The sequence below is a fragment of the Oncorhynchus clarkii genome, chromosome 6 (assembly GCF_045791955.1).
Source record: "Oncorhynchus clarkii lewisi isolate Uvic-CL-2024 chromosome 6, UVic_Ocla_1.0, whole genome shotgun sequence".
Lineage (NCBI taxonomy): Eukaryota > Metazoa > Chordata > Actinopteri > Salmoniformes > Salmonidae > Oncorhynchus > Oncorhynchus clarkii.
The window spans coordinates 25,223,158-25,244,538 of NC_092152.1; the positions used below are offsets into that span (position 1 = coordinate 25,223,158).

General features: G+C 41.8%; 1 protein-coding gene across 1 annotated transcript in view; it reads left to right on the forward strand.

Annotated features, from left to right (window-relative positions):
• The first annotated feature begins 6,930 nt into the window (after nucleotides 1-6,930).
• The window catches only part of LOC139410862 (solute carrier family 15 member 4-like), a 48,659-nt gene continuing 34,208 nt past the window's right edge, over nucleotides 6,931-21,381 (forward strand). The window contains exons 1-5 of the mRNA XM_071156462.1: nucleotides 6,931-7,370; nucleotides 7,596-8,212; nucleotides 9,319-9,611; nucleotides 16,767-16,908; nucleotides 17,121-17,204. Coding sequence (XP_071012563.1) covers nucleotides 7,643-8,212; nucleotides 9,319-9,611; nucleotides 16,767-16,908; nucleotides 17,121-17,204 — 1,089 coding nt within the window. The 5' untranslated portion in view covers nucleotides 6,931-7,370; nucleotides 7,596-7,642. The remainder of the gene's footprint in view (nucleotides 7,371-7,595; nucleotides 8,213-9,318; nucleotides 9,612-16,766; nucleotides 16,909-17,120; nucleotides 17,205-21,381) is intronic.

Sequence of the window (21,381 nt, forward strand, 5' to 3'; positions counted from 1 at the left end):
TACTGCTGATTTGTAAATACAGAGCACAACCATGCAGAGAACCATGCAGAGAACACAACTTTCGCCACCCAGAAATACATTTGCTTGCTGTAGAGCCATCATGATTTGATTCAGGCAAATGCCTAGATGTGTTTATGATTGTTTCATCGTCAAAGGCAGAAATGAATCATTTCTTGGACTCGAGGCTTCAGTGTTAACAGGTGCAATGAATGTCAATGATGCACTCTCATCCCTGCACTATAGCTATTTTGTTATAAAACCAATAAAAGTTAGCAACCACATTGCCAGGTCTACCTTTTCATTGACGATGGTCTGTACAAGATCCTCATCCACCCCTTGTTGATCTCTCAAAAAGCGCAAGAATTCCTGACTCTGCTCCATCTTAGCTAGCCTATACTCCAGAGGATAGAGGAGGCAGACTCTGGTTAGCTAAGTATCCTAGCCTGGCTATCAGCTAAATCAAATCAAATGTTATGGGTCACATACACATGGTTAGCAGATGTTATTGCGAGTGTAGTGAAATGCTTGTGCTTCTAGTTCTGACAGTGCAGTAATATCTAACAAGTAATCTAACAATTCCACAACTACCTAATACACACAAATCTAAGTAAAGGGATGTAATAAGAAAATATACAGTGTGAAGAAAAAGTATGTGAACCCTTTAGAATTACCTGGATATCTGCATAAATTGGTCATAACATTTCATAAGTCGCAACAATAGACAAACATGGTCTGCTTAAACTAATAACACACAAACAATTATAATTTTTCATGTCTTTATTGATCACACCTTGTAAACATTCACAGTGCAGGATGGAAAAAGTATGTGAACCCTTGGATTTAATAACAGGTTAACCCTCTTTTGGCAGCAATAACCTCAACCAAACGTTTTCTGTAGTTGCGGATCAGACCCGCACAATGGTCAGGAGGAATTTTGCACCACTCCTCTTTACAAAACTGTTTCAGTTTCACAATATTCTTGGGATGTCTGGTGTGAACCGCTCTCTTGCGGTCATGCTACAGCATCTCAATCGTGTTGAGGTCAGGACTGACTGGGCCACTCCAGAAGGCATATTTTCTTCTGTTCAAGGCATTTTATTGTTGGTTTACTTCCTTCTTTTGTGTTTTTTTCCTGTTATAACACCTAACTTATGTTGAGCTTCAATTGGCGGACAGATAGCCTTACATTCTCCTGAAAAATGTCTTGATAAACTTGGGAATTCATTTTTCCGTCAATGATAGCAAGCTGTCCCAAACCATGATGCTCCCTCCACCATAGTTAACAGCTGGGATGAGGTTTTGATGTTGGTGTGCTGTGCCTTTTTTTCTCAACACATAGTGTTGTGTGTTCCTTCCAAACAACACAACTTTAGTTTAATTTGTCTACAGAACATTTTGCCAATAGCTCTGTGGAAATCCAGGTGCTCTTTTGCAAACTTCAGACATGCAGCAATGTTTTTTTTTGGAAAGCTGCGGCTTCTTCCATGGTATCCTCCCATGAACACCATTCTTGTTTAGTGTTTTACGTATTGTAGACTCATCAACAGAGATGTTGGCATCTTCCAGAGATTTTTGTAAGTCTTTAGCTGACAGTCTAGGATTATTCTTAACCTCATTGAGCATTCTGCGCTGTGCTCTTGCAGTCGTCGTTGCAGGACGGCAACTCCTAGGGAGAGTAGGAACAGTACTGAAATTTCTCAATTTATAGACAATTTGTCTTACCGTGGACTAACTTTTAGAGATACTTTTGTAACCCTTTCCAGCTTTATGCAAGGCAACAATTCTTAATCTTGGGTTTTCTGAGATATCTTTTGTTTGAGGCAAGGTTCACATCAGGCAACGCTTTTTCAAATTTTGTGAGTGTTTTTAATGGGGCAGTGCAGCTCTAACCAAAATCTCCAATTTATTTTTATTTCACCTTTATTTAACCAGGTAAGTTAGTTGAGAACAAGTTCTCATTTACAACTGCAACCTGGCCAAAATAAAGCAAAGCAGTGCGACACAAACAACAACACAGAGTTACACATGGAATAAACAAGCGTACAATCATTAACACAATAGAAAAAAAGTATGTCTATATACAGTGTGTGCAAATGGATTGAGGAGGTAAGGCAATAAATAGGCCATAGTAGCAAAGTAATTACAATTTAGCAAATTAACACTGGAGTGATAGATGAGCAGATGGTGATGTGCAAGTAGAAATACTGGTGTGCAAAATAGAAGAAAAGTAAATAAAAACAATATGGGGATGAGGTAGGTAGATTGGGTGGGCTATTTACAGATGGGTTATGTACAGCTGCAGCAATCAGTTATCTGCTCAGATAGCTGATGTTTAAAGTTAGTGAGGAAAATATAAGTGTCCAGCTTCAGCGATTATTGCAATTCGTTCCAGTCATTGGCAGCAGAGAACTGGAAGGAAAGGCGGACAAAAGAGGTGTTGGCTTTGGGGATGACCAGTGAGATATACCTGCTGGAGCACGTACTACGGGTGGGTGTTGCTATCGTGACCAGTGAGCTGAGAAAAGGCGGAGCTTTACCTAGCATAGACTTATAGATGACCTGGAGCCAGTGGGTCTGGCGACAAATATGTAGCGAGGGCCAGCCGACTTGAGCATACAGGTCGCAGTGGTGGGTGGTATAATGGGCTTTGGTGTCAAAACTGATGGCACTATGATAGACTGCATCCCGTTTGCTGAGTAGAGTATCGGAAGCCATTTTGTAAATTACATCGCCGAAGTCGAGGATCGGTAGGACTGTCAGTTTTACGAGGGTATGTTTGGCGGAATGAGCGAAGGAGGCTTTGTTGCGAAATAGGTTCTAGATTTAATTTTGGATTGGAGATGTTTAATATGAGTCTGGAATGAGAGTTTACAGCCTAGCCAGACACCTAGGTATTTGCAGTTGTCCACATATTCTAAGTCAGAACCATCCAGAGTAGTGTCATGAAGTTGGCCTGGGGATAGGTCTATGACAGTCATAAATACCTCTTCCCCCCTTTTTCCTCTCTCTACCCTGCTGATATTACATTTGCAAACCCCTTGGTTAACATAGAGATTCTGGGAACATCAGAAGGTGGGGGGAAATGAACTATATTCTGGTAATCTGACCAATTGAACATATGCGGTGGTACTTAATGAATATGATGTCAGTTCGGTTGTCATCTGAGACATTCTCATCAATGATAAGATGACATATGATGACATATCTCTACAGTGGAAAGTCTACACATCAGAGTTATCGGATTCACATGGAATTGTTGTTCAATTTAAATGTTTGAATATGAAATTATTTGTGATGTGATGAAATGTGATTTTAGCTTCTAAAATGTGAGAATTGGGTTTTCACAAGGTTAGGGTTCTGCTAAATCAGTGGCCCGCCCCTGTGAAGAGTCATGGGTTATAAAACTTTTCAGAAACACCCTTCTCGCTCTACTATATAAAGCCTTGACGACAATATAACCTCTTGTTCCGAGGATATGAGGACGACGGTCTGATGTCAGAATGGTTCAGAAAATAACTACAGAACGAAGCCAACTTCAGCGTGAGCTTTGGTTGTGAATGGTATGAACTTTGAACTCTTATTCACTACAGAAGTGATACCTCCTAGCCGTTGAGTTAGCAACAGCAGCTGCGAACAAGGGTTAGGAAGGAACAGACAGAGTATCCCGTCTATCACACAATGACGTTACTACAACATATCCAATTGACCACCAGAGACATTCTTCAAAGGACAAAGGACTGGGTTTGGCAACACAGCCTTCCATCTACCACCAACCTACCGAAGCGCAGTTCAGAGTAAATATTTATTGCATTTTCCTTTTCCAAATGGGCGGTAATGTAGAATGCATAAAATACTGTATTTACGATAGCACAGCTTCTTCATTTGGTTCTCAGTCTTCCCGCTCTTTCACTCAAACCCAGTCTCTTTTGTGTAACAAGCTGTCATATCTGTTCCGCCCGCTAGGGCCGTTTTCCTTTATGACGTAATTTGCAATCAAGTTATGATTAATTATGTGTATGTGTAATTCTGTGTGATTAATTATATATTTACTAAATACCTAACTAAACCCAATTTTGTATTGCTGATTCAACTTGTTAGCCAGGGTTCGTGAAGATATCCAAGAATTTACAAATTTCAGATGAGACTGAATTAAGGTGACGATTAATATTGACTGCTATTGATGTAAAATATTACTAGGTCTTTAAGAGTTTATTCGGAAGATAACAGCTCTATAAATATTATTTCCTGGTGCCCCGACTCTCTAGTTAATTACATTTACATGATTAGCTCAATCAGGTAATGTTAATTACGGAGAAAGGATTTTATAGAATAGCATGTCATATCACTTAATCCGGCATAGCCAAAGACACGACAGTAGTGATGCTAGTGGTACCCCCACAGAGACTGCCAGAGGTCCGGACAACAGGCCCTCCGATTTGACACTCTGAACTCTGTCTGAGAAGTAGTTGGTGAACCAGGCGAGGCAGTCATTTGAGAAACCAAGGCAGTTGAGTCTGCCGATAAGAATCCGGTTATTGACAGAGTCGAAAGCCTTGTCCAGGTCGATGAAGACGGATGCACAGACTGTCTTTTATCAATGGTGGTTGCACAGAGGAGAAGGTAAGGTGGGATTCGAAATGGTCAGTGAACTGTTTATTAACTTGGCTTTCGAAGACTTTAGAAAGGCAGGGCAGGATGGATATAGGATCCAATCTCGTTTCATTGATTCAACTCCAGGTTAGTTGACTCCTGACTCCAATTAGCTTTATGAGAAGTAATTTGCCTAGGGGTTTACATACTTTTTCCAACCTACACTGTGAATGTTTCAATTATGTATTCAATATAGACAAGAAAAATACAATAAGTTGTGTGTGATTAGTTTAAGCACACTGTGTTTGTCTATTGTTGTGATTTAGATGAAGATCAGATTAAATGTTATGTAATCCTAAGGGTTCACATAGTTTTTCTTGCCACTGTACATATACATATATGGATGAGCGATGACCGAGAGGCATAGGCAATAGATGGTATAATAGATTGCGTCTAGTGTGCGCTTTGAACACTCCCAGAGCAAAAAACTACTTGAATTTAAAACCCGACAATGCTCTGAATTTGACAATGCTCTGAATTTAGCTCAGTCTGGTACTCCAGATTGAATTTATGAACGGCCAGAGTGTCCAGTGTGCGCTCTGAATTTACTAACCGACAATCTGACAACGCTCTGAATTTATGAACATCCTGGGCGCAATCTGGTACTCCAGATTGAATTTACGAACACACCCCTACTCCTCGGTATGCACTCTGAATGCTCTGAATTTACGAACACTAATATATTCAGGTCGGGAAGTCGGAGCTCTAGAAAGATGCCCGAGGTCCCGACGTACAATTCCGAGTTGGATGCCTGTTCCAAACATTTTTTTTGTTCCAGTGAGAGGTCGTTTTTCATGAGTTCACAGTCATCTCGAGTGCTCTAAAGTCAGATATTAACGAGTTCCCAGTTGTTTTGAACGCAGCATTACCAAAACAAAGACATGGCGGAAAATTTCGCTCGCTCCGAAACCTAAACCAGTAGTAGCCACCAACTTCAATGACAATAAACATCCAATTAAAATGCGAAACTGACATTCCCGTGCCCCAAGAACATTGTCACCGATGAGCTACAGTGTTTGATTCATATCAGCCGTTTTCTAATAAAACAACTCAGCTAGCTAGCGAAATGCTAATTCGCAACGTTAGCTAGACTTGCGTTGCGAGTTCATAGGAAAATATGCTTCAGGATCAGCGGGTTAGATCTTCCACCATGGGTAACAAAACCAGCTACTAGTTCGTTTTCAGCCACATATGTTCAACTCATAGCTTGTTTATCCAGTGACCACCGCATTTAGAAGGATAGCTACTGACTGAATCGTAGCTAGCTCGCATATTGGACATGCAGTAAGTAGATAATTGTGAACGCCAAAAGACCGCTATCTAGCCAAAAGATTAGACACAATAATGTATATAAACCCTAGATTGTAAATGCTATGTATTGGCCATTGAGAGGTTTTGAAGCCACCGTTCGGCTACATTGGCACTCCCCTCCATATTAATACATTGAATTCCACAGTATTTCAATTAAAAGTTTCAAGGACAAAGTACATGTATTTAAGTATTTTTGTTGTAATGAGGACAGTAATCTAAAAATAATACTTTAAATGAATGTTTAGTGCACATAATATAATGTAACGACTCTGCAGCTCGAGTATGCTTTTGGAGCGCTGGAATTCGGTCTAGTAGGTCGAGGCCTACTCCCTGCTTGTTTCCTTGCAATAATTTAAAAGTATGCATGTAGTTGTATGAATAAAATGTGGCAAAAACGAATGTAGATATTAAGAAATGCATTTCTACAGCTTCCAAAATATTTTTTACAACGTCAGTTAGTGCCAAGATGGAGGCACGGAGGCTTCAACACAGCGCCCCCTAACCGTCATCTAGTGTAAATAAATAATTGGTTGGACATAATTACACCATCGGCAACAATAACTGGCGACAAATATTTTCAATTTAGTTTATCCACTGACCACCGCATTTAGGAGGATAGCTAGTTCGCGAGTTTACTGGCCAGGTAGTACACACTAACTAATCGTGGATGCATTACCTATTCTTTGATACATTTGGGTTAACTTTCTTACATAAAGCAACACATACCAGACCGTTTGTGGGAAGGTAAAAATAACAATTAGTGTGCTCGTTCTTTTAACGAATGGACAGTTAAGCTAAAATAGTTTGGTAGGTAGCTGGTGAGGCTTTTCTTTCCCAATTAATTTGGTGATCAAGCTGAAGCTGGGTTTCACAATTGGTCGGTGCAGCGTCACGCACTCAAGTAGGCTCAACCAATCACCCAACGGGATCTATGTCGAGACTCATGACTATTCATACCCCCTTTACCCCGCCTTCTTACGTATCTGCAAGCCCTCCAGGAAGTGTTGAAGAAAATGGTATTGAATATCTTCTTTTTCGACCAATAGCGTATACGCCTGTTTCCATTCCGGCCAATGGAGCTTCACTAAATACATTAAGTGGGCGGACTAAATAGCACAGCAACTGAACAAAACGCAGATTTGTAAAATGTAGGTGTTAACTGCCTCATTCGCTTAAACTGTGACGTCGATCCATCTGTTTACGGTATGCGGAAAAAAGCACAATTTAGATGTTGCTGAACGAATTTACAGTCACGCGCCAGTGCTTTGACAGGCAGTGTCTGTTTCATTACTAGTTTACCCGAGTAGATATTCACTCTTCTGAACAATCGATTTTGTGGCATGTCGAGCACAAACTGATAAGATAGGAGGCTAAATGCCAGACGTTGGAAAGTGTGTCATTAATTGAAGGTACAGTATACTACTTCGCAATGTTAATATGCAAATCATAATCATGCTTAAAGCTAGTATGCTGGTGTCAGAGGAAGCACACCAAATTTAGCAAGTGTCTCAAACTGAGCTGGCTAGCAAGTGTCTCTCAAACTGAGCAACCCTGTTGTAATTTCTCCAACATCTTAACTGCTGCAATTATTGTCATAACGCGTCGTATCATAATCTCGTGTTCATTTTGTTTAGTGTTGACCGTTTCCAGTAAACATCTCAAGTCAACAAGTCCGCTGACGATGGCCAGCAGGGATGCCAGTGAGAACACCCCTCTTTTGGACAGCAGCTCTGTGTGCAGGACTGTGTCAGTGTTCCAGGGCAGAAGACTGGCTTGTGCAACGATTCTGCTTGCAGAATCATTGGAACGAGTCGCATTCTATGGCATCACTTCCAACCTGGTTCTTTTCCTTAACAGTAGCCCATTTTATTGGGACGGGACTGAGGCCAGCCAGGCCCCCCTGATGTTCATGGGGGTTACATACCTGATCTCACCATTTGGTGGCTGGCTGGCTGATGCATATCTGGGAAAGTTCTGGACCATTGCTGGCAGTTTGATTCTATACTTCCTTGGCATGCTGTTTTTCCCATTTATCACATATGACTACTCCAGGAATGCCCTATGTGGTGATGAAATTGCATTTCCAGTGCAACCTGCAGAGTGTTTGAGCTCAAACAGTACTCCTCCAAGCAATGTGACCTGCCCCACACGGGCACCTTACTGTGGGCCAGTGATCTACATGGGCCTTGTTCTCATCGCCCTAGGTGTAGGAACAGTAAAGTCCAACATCACTCCATTTGGGGCTGACCAGGTACAGTAAAGCTTATGAATAAGCAAAGCATTCTCTCTCAATTAAGACTTCTTCAGAAGGGCTTCTAAGGTCAAATGAAAACTCAATGAAGGCTCAATGTATTGTACTTTACACTGTTGCTAATGTATTGTTGCTAATGTTATCCCATATGTGAGTTTAAGAGAATATATAACAGCCTAATTTATAAAGTCTGAAAGGTTCTGAACATGATCTTACTTTGGTCAGCCATGTATATGGACTGAAATGGTAGTTGTGGAATAGGCTAAATGTTGATCTAGTACGCCTGTCATCTATCTACATTTACCACGAGAACTCAATCAGCCAGGCCCCTGCTGGTTTACCCTTTTGTAATTTTCATCATGAAGTTTACATTTGGGTAATACCATCCATCAGGTCTGGTCAACACACCAGTCATCTAAGGCTGAGAAGAATGCTAGATGAGTAATTGTACATCAATTTAGGAAGTGAAACTCACATTTGTCCTGTTAAGTTTCTCATCACAATTCCAGATTAGGCCTACCTAAGTAAGACCCTTAATGAAAGAGGAAAGCCCATTTCAGTGGGAAATCTGATCTAGCTAACCCAGGCTGGTCCAAAATGTTTTCAGAGTTGGTGACTGATTAGCATAGATTTCAATCCCATTGTCATTTACCACATTTCTGATGGGAGATTGGTTTAGATTTGTTTCATTTTGATTGCTCAATGTTTCTATGGGATTCACAAAGTAATATTGAGGAAAAAAGGTAAATGCCACTGAGCAGGATTCATATAAATCTTGTTCACCTGTAATGATTAGATTAGCCTATTCATAAGTTACTAGAAATTCTTATTGCTTTTCACAAAGTTCCCTTCCCATTTTTTTTTTGTCAAGCATGGAATGAAAGGAAGATGTTAGCACTGTTTATCACGTGGATGTTATACACTCATTCGCTGCCATTGAATGATGGGATATACAATAAAATGTTTAATATAATTAGGGTGTTTCTCTTATTAGATAGCAATGTTAGGCCTATGTCTTCAGATTGATATGATACTACAATTCTGTTTTGTTTCCTAAAGATGCTCATGGAGAGCAGAATGCCATGACAATCCCTTTTGCCTCACAGGTAAAAGATCGCGGCCCAGAGGCCACTCGCAGGTTCTTCAACTGGTTCTACTGGTGCATCAACCTGGGGGCCATCTTGTCCCTGGGTGGTGTGGCCTACATCCAGCAGAACATCAACTTCCAATTGGGGTACATAATTCCAGCTGTGTGCCTGGGTGTCTCTTTCCTGGTGTTCCTGCTGGGGCGCACAGTCTTCATCAACAAGCCTGCTGATGGTAGTGCCTTCACTGACCTGTTCAAGATCCTGGTTTATGCCTTCTGCAACACACAGCCCAAAGAGCCCAACCTGCTACGGTAAGAGGGGCCAGGCAGATCACTGCTGTTACTAAAGCCCAGTTTCCAATGGCACATACAATTAGGGCCAAATTCAAGGTGGCTCAAATGGAAATCTCAAATTCAAGCTGGGTAGAGGGAAATCCGGGCCAGCTCAGCCCAGTTTCACAACTGGTGCCAGCTCGATTAGAATTCTAGCTGGTGACGCCTTTTACTATACAGCCACCAAGCTGATAACTGCTGGATGCTGTCAACATTTTTAGTTAGCTAGCTCGTCTGGGCTTGTTGCTGTTAGCTAGCACATGGACAAGCACTACTGCAGAAGTCACACATGGTGCAAATTACCACCATAGCTGGATCCTATATTCATTTTTGTACTACACAAACTTTTATAAGAAAAGTCAGCTCTCGAATGCTAGCTACCCTGTTATGCTAGCAACAGCGCTAACCGTTTACCTACCTAGCTAATGTCAGCAAGCTACATACATGGCTCTGAGTCTGGCTGGAACTGGCAGGAGTATAAGTAATGTTATTTACTGCATGGTGTGAGGGTGAATTAAATTCTTCAACATCTTGCTAGCTAGTAACATTAGCTAAGTTAGCTGCAGTCACATATTGGGTACCTAGCAACATGACATCATTTGTCATTTCTGGAGGCAGTGGAAACAATAGTTAGCCCAACCTGGGTTGACTTCAAAGTTCCAATGGAAATGCGTCTTTAGTAGTATCAGTATCTATATGTGAGCTAGATAAAAGGTGTGAAAGAGGCTGTGCTCTATCTGATCTCAATGGAAACACAATATTGACTTTGTAGCAAACATGTTCTAATCTACTTTGGGAGTAAAAAAGAAGGCTATGTTATGGTTGTTCTCTAATCCAAGATAGTACCACATCACTAGGTGTTGATCGTAGCTCTTTATGTAAGGTGACCAGATTTCTGACATTAAAACCGGAGACATTTCCAGTTCGGCGGTCAATCTATCATTAAAATATCCAATGTTATTATCTATGAAATAAAAAGGGGGACAATTACGGTTTCATGTATTTAGTCTTAACAGGCACACTGTGATAGAGAAAACAACTATATTACAGAAACACTACAGACAAGACAGAACTGTCAGATCTGAACAGCCATTCAGTGGTCCTGGTAGAATAAGAGCAGAAGAGAACATGAGAACAATTTTAAAAAACAGACAATAGTATATGTGAAATACACTGCTCAAAAAAGTAAAGGGAACACTTAAACAACACAATGTAACTCCAAGTCAATCACACTTCTGTGAAATCAAACTGTCCACTTAGGAAGCAACACTGATTGACAATACATTTCACATGCTGTTGTGCAAATGGAATAGACAACAGGTGGAAATTATAGGCAATTAGCAAGACACCCCCAATAAAGGAGTGGTTCTGCAGGTGGGGACCACAGACCACTTCTCAGTTCCTATGCTTCCTGGCTGATGTTTTGGTCACTTTTGAATGCTGGCGGTGCTTTCACTCTAGTGGTAGCATGAGATGGAGTCTACAATCCACACAAGTGGCTCAGGTAGTGCAGCTCATCCAGGATGGCACATCAATGCGAGCTGTGGCAAGAAGGTTTGCTGTGTCTGTCAGCTTAGTGTCCAGAGCATGGAGGCGCTACCAGGAGACAGGCCAGTACATCAGGAGACATGGAGGAGGCCGTAGGAGGGCAACAACCCAGCAGCAGGACCGCTACCTCCGCATTTGTGCAAGAAGGAGCAGGAGGAGCACTGCCAGAGCCCTGCAAAATGACCTCCAGAAGGCCTCAAATGTGCATGTGTCTGCTCAAACGGTCAGAAACAAACTCCATGAGGGTGGTATGAGGGTCCGACGTCCACAGGTGGGGGTTGTGCTTACAGCCCAACACCGTGCAGGACGTTTTTAATTTGCCAGAGAACACCAAGATTGGCAAATTCGCCACTGGCGCCCTGTGCTCTTCACAGATGAAAGCAGGTTCACACTGAGCACGTGACAGACGTGACAGTCTGGAGACGCCGTGGAGAACGTTCTGCTGCCTGCAACATCCTCCAGCATGACCGGTTTGGCGGTGGGTCAGTCATGGTGTCTGGTGGCATTTCTTTGGGGGGCCGCACAGCCCTCCATGTGCTCGCCAGAGGTAGCCTGACGGCCATTAGGTACCGAGATGAGATCCCCAGACCCCTTGTGAGACCATATGCTGGTGCGGTTGGCCCTGGGTTCCTCCTAATGCAAGACGATGCTAGACCTCATGTGGCTGGAGTGTGTCAGCAGTTCCTGCAAGAGGAAGGCATTGATGCTATGGACTGGCCCGCCCGTTCCCCAGACCTGAATCCAATTGAGCACATCTGGGACATCATGTCTCGCTCCATCCACCAACTTGTTGCACCACAGACTGTCCAGGAGTTGGCGGATGCTTTAGTCCAGGTCTGGGAGGAGATCCCTCAGGAGACCATCTGCCACCTCATCAGGAGCATGCCCAGGCGTTGTAGGGAGGTCATACAGGCACGTGGAGGCCACACACACTACTGAGCCTCATTTTGACTTGTTTTAAGGACGTTACATCAAAGTTGGATCAGCCTGTAGTGTGGTTTTCCACTTTAATTTTGAGTGTGACTCCAAATCCAGACCTCCATGGGTTGATACATTTGATTTCCATTGATCATTTTTGTGTGATTTTGTTGTCAGCACATTCAACTATGTAAAGAAAAAAGTATTTAATTAGAATATTTAATTAATTCAGATCTAGGATGTGTTATCTTAGTGTTCCCTTTATTTTTTTGAGCAGTGTACTTAACAACTTAATTAAGAAATAAGACGATGGTGAGATTGGTAACTACATAATATACTTATACCAACCTAATCTGTATATTTCTCAGCAGAATGTATCTTCTTCAGGATTGCTCTGTCTTTGGCCAGCTTTTCCATGAACTCCTGACAGGGGAGGTTGAAGTTTGTCTTCACAATAAGCATGGTCTTGATGGTAGGAACAGTGAACCTATTTCTTGCTGCTGTCCATATATCATTCATTTGGGAGAACACTCTCGACTGGTGCATTACTTCCAGGTAAGCACATGACAACAGACGCTAATCAAGCCACGTTAGTGTGGGATGTCGTTCTCTTTGAAGTGGGTAACCACCGTGCTCCATCTCTGACTAAGCGGTATCTCAGATGTTTTCCATTGTTCAAGCGATCCCCCTTTAGGAACTCTTGCAGGCCAGTAACCTCATCAAACAATGCATCCTCATTGATGGTCACATTGGGGCATTTTTCCTGCAGTGTGCCTGCTGCCTTCTGGATCTCTTCACGCTGAGGTTTCCTTTTTAAAAGGAGACAATGTAAATATTTTTGATTATCTGTGTGCTTTCCCCATGCTTGCAAGTAGTTCACAGCCACAGTGAAAAATGATTGGGATGTTTTGAGAAAGCTCTCTTTAGACATTGCTCCATTTCCCTCTAACTCTCTCAGAAGTCCTCTGACCAAAACCGGAATGAAGTTGTCATCACATCTTGCAGTCAATTTTGCCTCAATGTTTCTCAGAATTCCAGTTGACTCCACAGCTCAGCAGTCCTGTTATTCAAGCATCTTGATAATGTCACTGAATATGGTCAAGTTTCCATGGACAAAGGCCAGCCAAAGTTCAGTCAGTGGATCTTCGAACATTGCTCGTAGGACAACAGGGCATTTGTCTTCAGAAAGAAAAAAGGATTTCAATGGCACATACCTTTTAAGCACTCTTTCTAGAGCAGGGAGCATGGACAGCCAGCGAACATAGCTGTGTCCTAAAATGTTATGGTACTCCTGGCCAACAAACTCACAAAAGCTCTTCAGTCTTCTACTCTGATGGTGAAAATATGAAACTATCCAAATATCTTTGTGAGCAGGTACTCAACATCAAGGGGAATCATATCCAAAGCTGTTCTGGCTGTGTTATGAATGATGCCAATCACCTACCGCTGCAGAGCAGTTTTAACTTTGGTATGGACATTGACCCTCCCCAGCCTATTCAGTCCTCCAAAGTTGGTATTTGTGATGTCGGCAGAGAATGCCACAACTTTGTTTTGCAGGTTACATTTTTGGATGACCACCAGGACCTCCGCTGCAACCTCCTCTGCTGTTTCTCCTTTCAATTCAACAAAATCATGCAGTTTTGTTTCCACAGATGTGTTGCCACCATATATCTGACTACTACTGGCAGCAGCTTTACATGTCCATGATTGGACACATCAATGGACAGGGACACAAATTCAACGTGGTCTAGGTCCTGTGTTACCAAAGTAGTTGCCCATGGTGCTAACACGTTACTCACTATGGCTTCACATTTTGTCCTAGCACATGTAGACTTCGGCTCATAAAGCTTTCGTGTCAGTTGTGCTGTGCAGTCCATAGATCTGTAACTATGATTGTGTGGTATAGTGTGGTATGCAAAGACACCCTCCTGCACAGCTAAAGCATATTCTTCTAGGGAAGGCTACCTTCTTGAAGAATGTGGTGACAGAGGGCATACTAACATGGGAAATCAGAGGGGCTTTATGCTTTTTTTGTCTGTTGATGTCTGCCGTTCTTCCCCCGCTGCCAATTGAAAAAGAGGAATTACAAAGGGTGCAGTTAACCATTCTATCGTCTTGACCTGAGCGTATAAATGGAAATTCTCTCATGTCATTAAAATGGCATTTCTGTTTCTTGGAAAGAGCCATTGTACCTCCTCTATCTGCTCTTCACTCTCCTTGTGTCACTCTTCTTATTCTCTTAACTTTTTTTCTTCTCCTCCAATCTTTCCCCACTCGTCTTCCTGCTTTTTCTTCTTTTCCACCTCACTCTTCCACACTCTCCTCGCTTCACTCTTTTTACTCCCTTAACTTCTTGGTGCACCGATCCCTTTAGCGGGATCATTTTCGCCAACAGCTGCTGAATTGCAGAGCGCCAAATTTTAAATTACTAAAAATATTTAATTTTCATGAAATCACAAGTGCAATATAGCAAAACACAGCTTAGCTTGTTGTTAATCAACCTGGCATGTCAGATTTCAAAAATGCTTTACAGCAAAAGCTATCCAAGCGTTTGTTAGGACATCTCTCTCAGCAGCCAAAACATTACAAACAGCTAGCAGCAAAGTAGATTGGTCACGAAAGTCAGAAAAGCAATAAAATGAATCGCTTACCTTTGATCTTCAGATGTTTGCACTCACAAGACTCCCAGTTACACAATAAATGTTCCTTTTGTTCAATAAAGATAATTTTTATATCCAAAATACCTCCATTTGGCTGGCGCGTTTTGTTCAGAAATCCACAGGCTCGAGCGGTCACGACGGGGCAGACAAATTCCAAATAGTATCCGTAAAGTTCGTAGAAACATGTCAAATGTTTTTTATAATCAAAAAATTTATAATATTTCATCCGGACTGTAGCTTCTTCAATAGGAGAAAGAGAGAAAATGTCTGCTCCAAGCTGTTGCGCATTCAAAACTCTGCACCCAGCCATCCACTGATGCGATGTGATCTTTCTCTCTCATTTTTTCAGAATAAACGCCTGAAACTATGTCTAAAGACTGTACACACCATGTGGAAGCCATAGATAAAGGAATCTGGTTGATATCCCTTTAAATGAAGGGAAGGCATGCAATGGAACAGAGAGGTTTCAGGAAAAACAGCACTTCCTGGTTGGATTTTCCTCAGGTTTTTGACTGCAATATCAATTCTGTTGTACTCTCAGACAATATTTGTACAGTTTTGGAAACTTTAGAGTTTTCTATCCTAATCTGACAATTTATATGCATATTCTGGGCCTGAGAAATAGGCAGTTTCATTTGGGTATGTTTTTCATCCGAACATCAAAATACTGCCCCCTACACTAATATATATAGTACACTATTAGATAAAATACTTTGGTTAACAGATTCCCATTGCTTGCCTAATTTTTGTATTATTTTATCTAAAAAAATGGTTTGCAATAATAAATTGGCAGGCTCTGTAATCATATCTTTACCTTTCCTCCCATCTCTTTCACGCTTCTTCCTATCCAGTCTTACTCCTCTCCACTCTCTAACAGAAAACATTTAGCTAATGTATCCATGAAAATGTCAAAATATATTTTCACACTACTTATAATGCCAAATCATTAAAATTGTTATCTACAAATAAATATTCTCATAAGTAATTGTGCATTATTTTAATATAATCATATTTTCAAAATAGCCCGTCCACTGCATGTTTACATGTGAACGTTTTTTAACCTAGCTACCATGACAGTGGCTGGCAACTTAGTCGACAGGTTATGCTAGCTAACATTAGCTATTTAAAACCTTATAAAGCATAGCATCTATCTATATAATAAATTGTGACAACATCATTCGCTAGTATCTCAAACAAGTGTAACTTTGTTTGTGGTGATGTTGTGGATTCACTTGACACTTGCTAGCTTCTGGCTGAGTTTTCCACAGCAGTTTTCTCTAAAACTAGCGCGAGCAAGAAGTTAGAAGAAGAAGAGTAAATTAAGCTGATATAGCTAGCAGCCCCCTCTGCTGGACAAAACAAGCACAACGAGATTGAGACGTCAACCGGTAGGCTCTGCTGCCTGGTCTTGCCACGTATAATATTATTTCACTTTGCAGTCTGTTTTTAACGCACAGTTAAAAACGGGGACATTTCCGGGGACAGCTCCAGCCGGGGACATGCCACCAAAAACGGGGACTGTCCCCGGAAAACGTGGACGTCTGGTCACCCTATCTTTGTTAAACCATTCTTTGATCCCCAGCCTGTACTTTTTTTTGTGGTCTTCCCTGGCATTCATCATCATTCATTGTGGAGGAAGTTATTCTGAAGTGCTGTTGCTTGACTTTGAACCTAAGTAGCACAATCAGTTCAAGAACTTAACATTGTTTTACGTTGGCCAATCCTACAGCGTTTCAAGAATTCCTTATTAAGGCTTTTTCTCAAGAGATAGGGATTATAGGCTTTAATAGAAAATGGGTCCTTTTGCCAGAAGTGCCATTATTTTAAAGGAGAGACATAAACAAAAAAGGCCTGATTTTAAGTCTTATCTCCAGCATTTAGTTTAATAGTAGCTGAGTTTATGATTAAGGAATATTTACAGAATTGTACGGCCCCTATCAAACCGTGCAGTAGCCGCTTTGTAGATCTTTTTAAATTTGTTCAATTGTGTTATTCTTCTCTTGTTAAGGGCTAAGCCAACCATGCTTGATGGAGCTAAGGTGACTTATGGAGGGAGATTCCCTGAGGAGAAAGTGGAGGAGGTGAAAGCACTGCTGAAAATTCTTCCAGTGTTCTTTGCTCTTATCCCATACTGGACTGTGTACTTTCAGGTAAGAGATATGTATTAACCTCTCCTCCTTATGGTAACAAAGCAGCTTTAGTTTTTTCATAGCAACATGACGTAACATCAGCAACGTTCGTTCAGTGTTATTGCAGGCAGAATAGCATTACAACTGAAGAAATAGTGATCGTTTGGGGACTTTGAACATGTACTGTAGGCCTACGTTGCTAGTGTAATTATTTTATTTTCATTGTGCTATAGATGCAGACAACATATTTCCTCCAGAGCCTACATTTAAGGATTCCTGACACCAGCACAGGCACCAACAGCAGCGCCAGCGACCAGGTAAACTCAAACTGGGCCTCGGTTGATTTTTTTTCTTATTCTGGAAGGTGGTATAAGGCCGCCCCCAGGTGGTAAGGGTAGGCAACAACACATTGATCCTCAACGCGGGGCCCCTCAAGGGTGCGTGCTTAATCCCCTCCTGTACTCCCTGTTCACCCACGACTGCATAGCCAAGCATGACTCCAACACCATTAAGTCTGCTGACAACACAACGGTGGTAGGCCTGATCACCGACAACGATGAGTCAGCCTATATGGAGGTCAGAGACCAACTTCTCCCTCAACATGAGCAAGATAAAGGAGCTGATCGTGAACTACAGGAAAAGGAGGGCCAAACACACCCCCATTCACATCGATGCGGTTGTAGTGGAGCGGTTTGAGAGCTTCAAGTTCCTTGGTGTCCACATCACCAACAAACTATCATGGTCCAAATGCACAGAACAGTCGTGAAGAGGGCACGACAACACCTATTCCCCATCAGGAGACTGAAAAGATTTGGCATGGGCCCTCAGATCCTCAAAGTTCTACAGCTTCGCCATCGAGAGCATCCTGACCGGTTGCATCACCGCCTGGTTTGGTAACTGCTTGGCATCCGACTTCTAGACGGTAGTACGGCCCAATACATTAGAGGGGCCAAGCTTCCTGCCATCCAGATTCTAGACTAGGCAGTGTCGGAGGAAGACCCCAAAAATTGTCAATGACTCCAGTAGGGCAATTGGTACCGGAGCGCCAAGTCCAGGTCCAAAGCCGTAAGACTACTGAACAATTAATCAAATGGCTACCCGGACTATTTGCATTTTTTTTTCACTGCTGCTACTCACTGTTTATTATCTATACATAGTCACATTACCCCTACCTACATGTACATATTACCTCGACTAACCTGTACCCCGCACATTGACTCGGTACCCTCTGTATATAGCCTCTTTATTGTATTGTTACTTTTTTTTAGTTTTAGTCTATTTTCTTAACTGCATTGTTTGTTTAGGGCTTGTATTCGGTGCATGTGGCAAATAAAATTTGATTTGACCCGATAAAATGTGAGTAATAGATCTGTCGTTCTCATTGAAAGAAAAAAGCGATAGGTTCTATGTGCAGTATTTCTACGCTACTTAAGATTAGTTTTTGCGTCTTTTACATACGGTTTTGTACAGCTTCAATATCTTTTTGTATTTTTCACAGCGGTTTAAATGGTACAATGATTCTCTACATTATACTTGCTTGTTTTGTCACACAAACTGAAATTAGGCGAACTGTTTTGAATTTTAGCAACCAGGAAATGGCAGAGCAGTTTTCTGTATTGTACAGCTTTAAATATTGATCATTTATTTGACTGAGACACGCTCTGACAGAAAGACGCAAATAAAGCATCCGATCGAGCGGAACAGCACCTCTCTGTCTCAGTATGTGTAGCCCATGTATCTGATGCTGTCTTGTAAAAAAGATTATGGCATGCCATACTCTTCTCGGCCAGACGGTATCAGATACATGGGCATCATATAGTAAGACAGAGGGGCGCCGTTTCGGTCGTTCAGATGCTTTTTCTCTTATTTTCAGCCATGCGAATTGAAGGGAAGTTGGCGGGTGCACAGTGTACTTTTTTATTGTCCATAATAATTCCTGCAATCATGCGGAAGTAACCTACTTTTTGAAAATACGTCATATCTAATAGGCTTAAGCAAGTAGAAATTTGCCAAAATTTATATATTTTCTCCTGAAATAAAATCATTCAAAATACTCCATCAGAGCGCTCATAGAGCCACAGAGGATCATGATCTTATTTTTTTTTTTAAATCACAAGTGCATACAGTGATTTGTCCTTTAAAAGTTGCAGTGTACTACAGCACAGCTTGCATGGTGCAGCAGAATTCTATGGCACCTTATTTCAAATCAAATCAAATTTTATTTGTCACATACACATGGTTAGCAGATGTTAATGCGAGTGTAGCGAAATGCTTGTGCTTCTAGTTCCGACAATGCAGTAATAACCAACAAGTAATCTAGCTAACAATTCCAAAACTACTACCTTATACACACAAATGTAAGGGGATAAAGAATATGTACATAAAGATATATGAATGAGTGATGGTACAGAGCGGCATAGGCAAGATACAGTAGATGGTATTGAGTGCAGTATATACATATGAGATGAGTATGTAAACAAAGTGGCATAGTAAAAGTGGCTAGTGATACATGTATAAAGATGCAGTAGATGATATAGAGTACAGTATATACGTATACATATGAGATGAATAATGTAAACATTATATTAGGTAGCATTGTTTAAAGTGGCTAGCTATGTATTTTACATCATTTCCCATCAATTCCCATTATTAAAGTGGCTGGAGTTGAGTCAGTGTGTTGGCAGCAGCCACTCAATGTTAGTGGTGGTTTTGTTGACGTTGAGTGTGAGGTTATTTTCCTGGCACCACACTCCGAGGGCCCTCACCTCCTCCCTGTAGGCCGTCTCGTCGTTGTTGGTAATCAAGCCTACCACTGTTGTGTCATCCGCAAACTTGATGATTGAGTTGGAGGCGTGCGTGGCCACGCAGTCGTGGGTGAACAGGGAGTACAGGAGAGGGCTCAGAACGCACCCTTGTGGGGCCCCAGTGTTGAGGATCAGCGGGGTGGAGATGTTGTTGCCTACCCTCTCCACCTTAGGGCGGCCCGTCAGGAAGTCCAGTACCCAGTTGCACAGGGTGGAGTCGAGACCCAGGGTCTTGAGCTTGATGACGAGCTTGGAGGGCACTATGGTGTTAAAAAAATGGGGCTGTGCAACGTGACAGTAGGCTACAGTACTGGGCTATTTAGCTAAAGAATCCTGTGTCGTGCAGGCACGTGGGAGACCGGGGTTCAATTCCCCGATGGGGAAAGAGTAGACTGTCCTTGTAAATAAGACTTTGTTCTTAACTGACTTGCCTAGATAAATAAAGGTTACACTAAGAGCATAACATTTCTACACCCTAATTGTATAATTTGCAGTACCAATACCCAAGACCTACACCACTTTTAACAGCACATTACTCAACACTAGTGAGACTCATGTCACCTACGACGTGACTCTCCACCAATAATTGCATAGAGGATTCTAAATTGAAAACCAAATGCCGCCTCATGGGTCTCCCGGTGGTGGCCGGCACAGGTATCGAACCTGCATCTGTAGCAACGCATTTTGCACTGTAATGCTGCTGCGCCACTCGGGACGCCCCAGCCACAAATTATCAAAATACAGAGAGGTGTTGGTAAAGGTATATTGTCCTGTTATGGGCTATAAAGCCATGAATGAGTGAGTCACTCAGCTTTATGTAGGTGCTGGGCTATATGACACTGCCATCAACTTGATAATATAGAATGATGTTTTGGAGGTTAATTTTTTTTTTTATTAAAGTGAGCGATTTGTAATCTGAATAATGCCCAAAATAATACTTGTAAAGGCCAAAAATGTATTAGGCCAAAAATGTATTTATGTTTTTAGAGGGAGAGAAATGCTTGCCAACTGGGAGTCCCATAGGGCAGTGCACATAAAAACCCAGACTACGGTTTGCAACTGCACATGGGGACAAAGATCGTACTTTTTGGAAAAATGTCCTCTGGTCTGATGAAATAGAAATGAAACTGTTTGGCCACAATGACCATCATTATGTTTGGAGGAAAAAGGGGGAGGCTTGCAAGCCGAAGAACACCATCTCAACAGTGAAGCACGGGGGTGGCAGCATCATGTTGTGGGGGTGCTTTGCTGCAGGAGGGACTGGTGCACTTCACAAAATAGATGCCATCATGAGGTAGGAAAATTATGTGGATATATTGAAGCAATATCTCAAGACATCAGTCAGGAAGTTAAAGCTTGGTCGCAAATGGCTCTTCTCAATGGACAATGATCCCAAGTATACTTCCAAAGTTGTGGCAAAATGGCTTAAGGACAACAAAGTCAAGGTATTGGAGTGGCCATAACAAAGCCCTGACCTCAATCCTATAGAAAATTTGTGGGCAGAACTGGAAAAAGCATGTGCGAGCAAGGAGGCCTACAAACCTGACTCGGGTACACCAGCTCTGTCAGGAGGAATGGGCCAAAATTCACCCAATTTATTGTGGGAAGTTTGTGCAATGCTACTCAACATTTAACCCAAGTTTAACAATTTAAAGGCAATGCTACTAAATACTAATTGGGTATGTAAACT